At 52.8% G+C, this 2,500-nt stretch overlaps 1 protein-coding gene across 1 annotated transcript in view; it reads right to left on the bottom strand.

Annotated features, from left to right (window-relative positions):
• LOC308155408 (potassium voltage-gated channel subfamily KQT member 5-like) overlaps positions 1 to 2,500 on the bottom strand; it is a gene marked incomplete at both ends in the record, with an annotated part of 90,025 nt that overhangs the window by 11,094 nt on the left and 76,431 nt on the right. The window contains one exon of the mRNA XM_080528726.1: positions 568 to 800. Within this exon, the coding sequence (XP_080384852.1) occupies positions 568 to 800 (233 nt within the window). The remainder of the gene's footprint in view (positions 1 to 567; positions 801 to 2,500) is intronic.

A 2,500-nucleotide genomic window follows, 5' to 3' on the forward strand; every position in this document is an offset into this window, starting at 1 on the left:
ATAGCGTGTGAGAGAGAGCGTGAGAGCATGTGTGTGAGAGAGAGAAACCTGAGAGAGAGAGAGATAGAGAGAGAGAGAAAGAGACAGAAAGAGAGATAGACTGTGAGAGAAAGACAGAGAGAGAGAGAGAGAGAGAGAGAGAGAGAGAGAGGGGAGAAAGCCATAATCTCTTTGGTCTGATTGAGTGTTAATAGGAGCTAAACATGAGGGATACAGAATGCCATGGTGAAGCCCTTCTCTCCTCTGTGTGTGTTTTATATACCACTGTTCTGTCCCAGCATGCACTGTACCCACTGCTCCATATGGCATGTGAAAGGATATTGGACAGTACAGTAGATTTTCTACTGAACTTAACTCCTTAATCTAGTCGTTAAGAACGCAGCACGCATGCACGTACGTACAGTACACACACATAAGCACTTACACACACAGACACACACAGACACACAGACACACACAGACACACACACACACACACACACACTCACACACTCACACACACATACACACACACACACACACAGACACTCACACACACACACGCACACACTGTACACACACACACACTCTGCTGTCTCACCCTCAGTGCGGGCCTGGCTCTTCAGCCGCAGCGAGGGTCTGAAGCGGGTCCGGTCGTTGAAGCTCCAGCTCTTCTGGACCTTGGTCGGGCTGCCGCCTGTCTCCGACCCCGCCACGTCGTTGCCGGGGGAACAGCGGCGGTCGTTGACGGACGTCTGGCGACTCTTCATAGTCTGACCACGAGGGCTGGCCATCCGCACGCGCTCCTTAAAGCTCAGCTTCTGACTGGAGGGAGAGAGGGAGGGAGAGAGAGAGGAGGGAGGGAGGGAGAGACATAGAAAGAGAGAGCCTGTCACCATGCATTCTCCCTCTGACATGAAGAGTTGTGTGCAAAGCTCAGTCCCAATGTACTGCAGCGTCCTGGCCTGTCCTGTCCCCTATCCTGTGTCCTGTCCTGTCCCCTATCCTGTGTCCTGTCCTGTGTCTTGTCCTGTCCCCTATCCTGTCCTGTCCTGTCCTGTGTAATGTCCTGCCCTGTCCTGTCCTGTGTCCTGTGTCCTGTCCTGTCCTGTCCTGTCCTGTCCTGTCCTGTCCTGTGTAATGTCCTGCCCTGTCCTGTCCTGTCCTGTGTAATGTCCTGTAATGTCCTGCCCTGTCCTGTCCTGTCCTGTGTAATGTCCTGTCCTGTCCTGTCCTGTCCTGTCCTGTCCTGTCCTGTCCTGTCCTGTCCTGTGTAATGTCCTGTAATGTCCTGCCCTGTCCTGTCCTGTCCTGTGTAATGTCCTGTAATGTCCTGTCCTGTCCTGTCCTGTCCTGTCCCCTATCCTGTCCTGTCCTGTGTAATGTCCTGCCCTGTCCTGTCCTGTCCTGTGTAATGTCCTGTAATGTCCTGTCCTGTCCTGTCCTGTCCTGTGTCCTGTGTCCTGTGTCCTGTGTCCTGTCCTGTCCTGTCCTGTCCTGTCCTGTCCTGTCCTGTGTAATGTCCTGCCCTGTCCTGTCCTGTCCTGTGTAATGTCCTGTAATGTCCTGCCCTGTCCTGTCCTGTCCTGTCCTGTGTAATGTCCTGTAATGTCCTGTCCTGTCCTGTCCTGCCCTGTCCTGTCCTGTCCTGTCCTGTCCTGTGTCCTGTCCTGTGTCCTGTCCTGTCCTGTCCTGTCCTGTCCTGTCCTGTGTCCTGTCCTGTCCTGTCCTGTAATGTCCTGTCCTGTCCTGTCCTGTCCTGTCCTGTCCTGTCCTGTCCTGTCCTGTCCTGTCCTGTGTAATGTCCTGCACTGTCCTGTCCTGTCTTGTCCTGTCCTGTCCTGTCCCCTATCCTGTCCCTTATGCTGTCTTGTCCTGTCCTGTCCTGTCCCCTTTCCTGTCCTGTCCTGTCCTGTGTAATGTCCTGCCCTGTCCTGTCCTATCCTGTGTAATGTCCTGTAATGTCCTGTCCTGTCCTGTCCTGTGTAATGTCCTGTCCTGTCCTGTCCTGTCCTGTCCTGTCCTGTCCTATCCTGCCCTGTCCTGCCCTGTCCTGTCCTGTCCTGTGTCCTGTCCTGTCCTGTCCTGTCCTGTGTAATGTCCTGCACTGTCCTGTCCTGTCCTGTGTAATGTCCTGTAATGTCCTGTCCTGTCCTGTCCTGTCCTGTGTCCTGTCCTGTCCTGTCCTGTCCTGTCCTTTCCTGTGTAATGTCCTGTAATGTCCTGTCCTGTCCTGTCCTGTCCTGTCCTGTCCTGTCCCCTGTTCTGTCCTGTGTCCACTACACTCTTAGAAAAATTGGTTCCAAAATTGTTATTGGTCTTAGCCCTTTGTAGAACCCTTCTACATAGAACCACACGGGTACTTCAAAGTGTTAGGGCTAACACCACAAACAGCCGTTTTAGGTTCTAGGTACAACCTTTTCTTTCTAAGAGTGTATTGATACTAATCCATAAACCTAATAACATCTCCATATACAGAAGCTACCTGTGTATCTCTGGGACACGTGGACCTGCTGGACAG

This window comes from Nansenia antarctica, assembly GCF_963989245.1.
Source record: "Nansenia antarctica genome assembly, chromosome: 1".
Lineage (NCBI taxonomy): Eukaryota > Metazoa > Chordata > Actinopteri > Argentiniformes > Microstomatidae > Nansenia > Nansenia antarctica.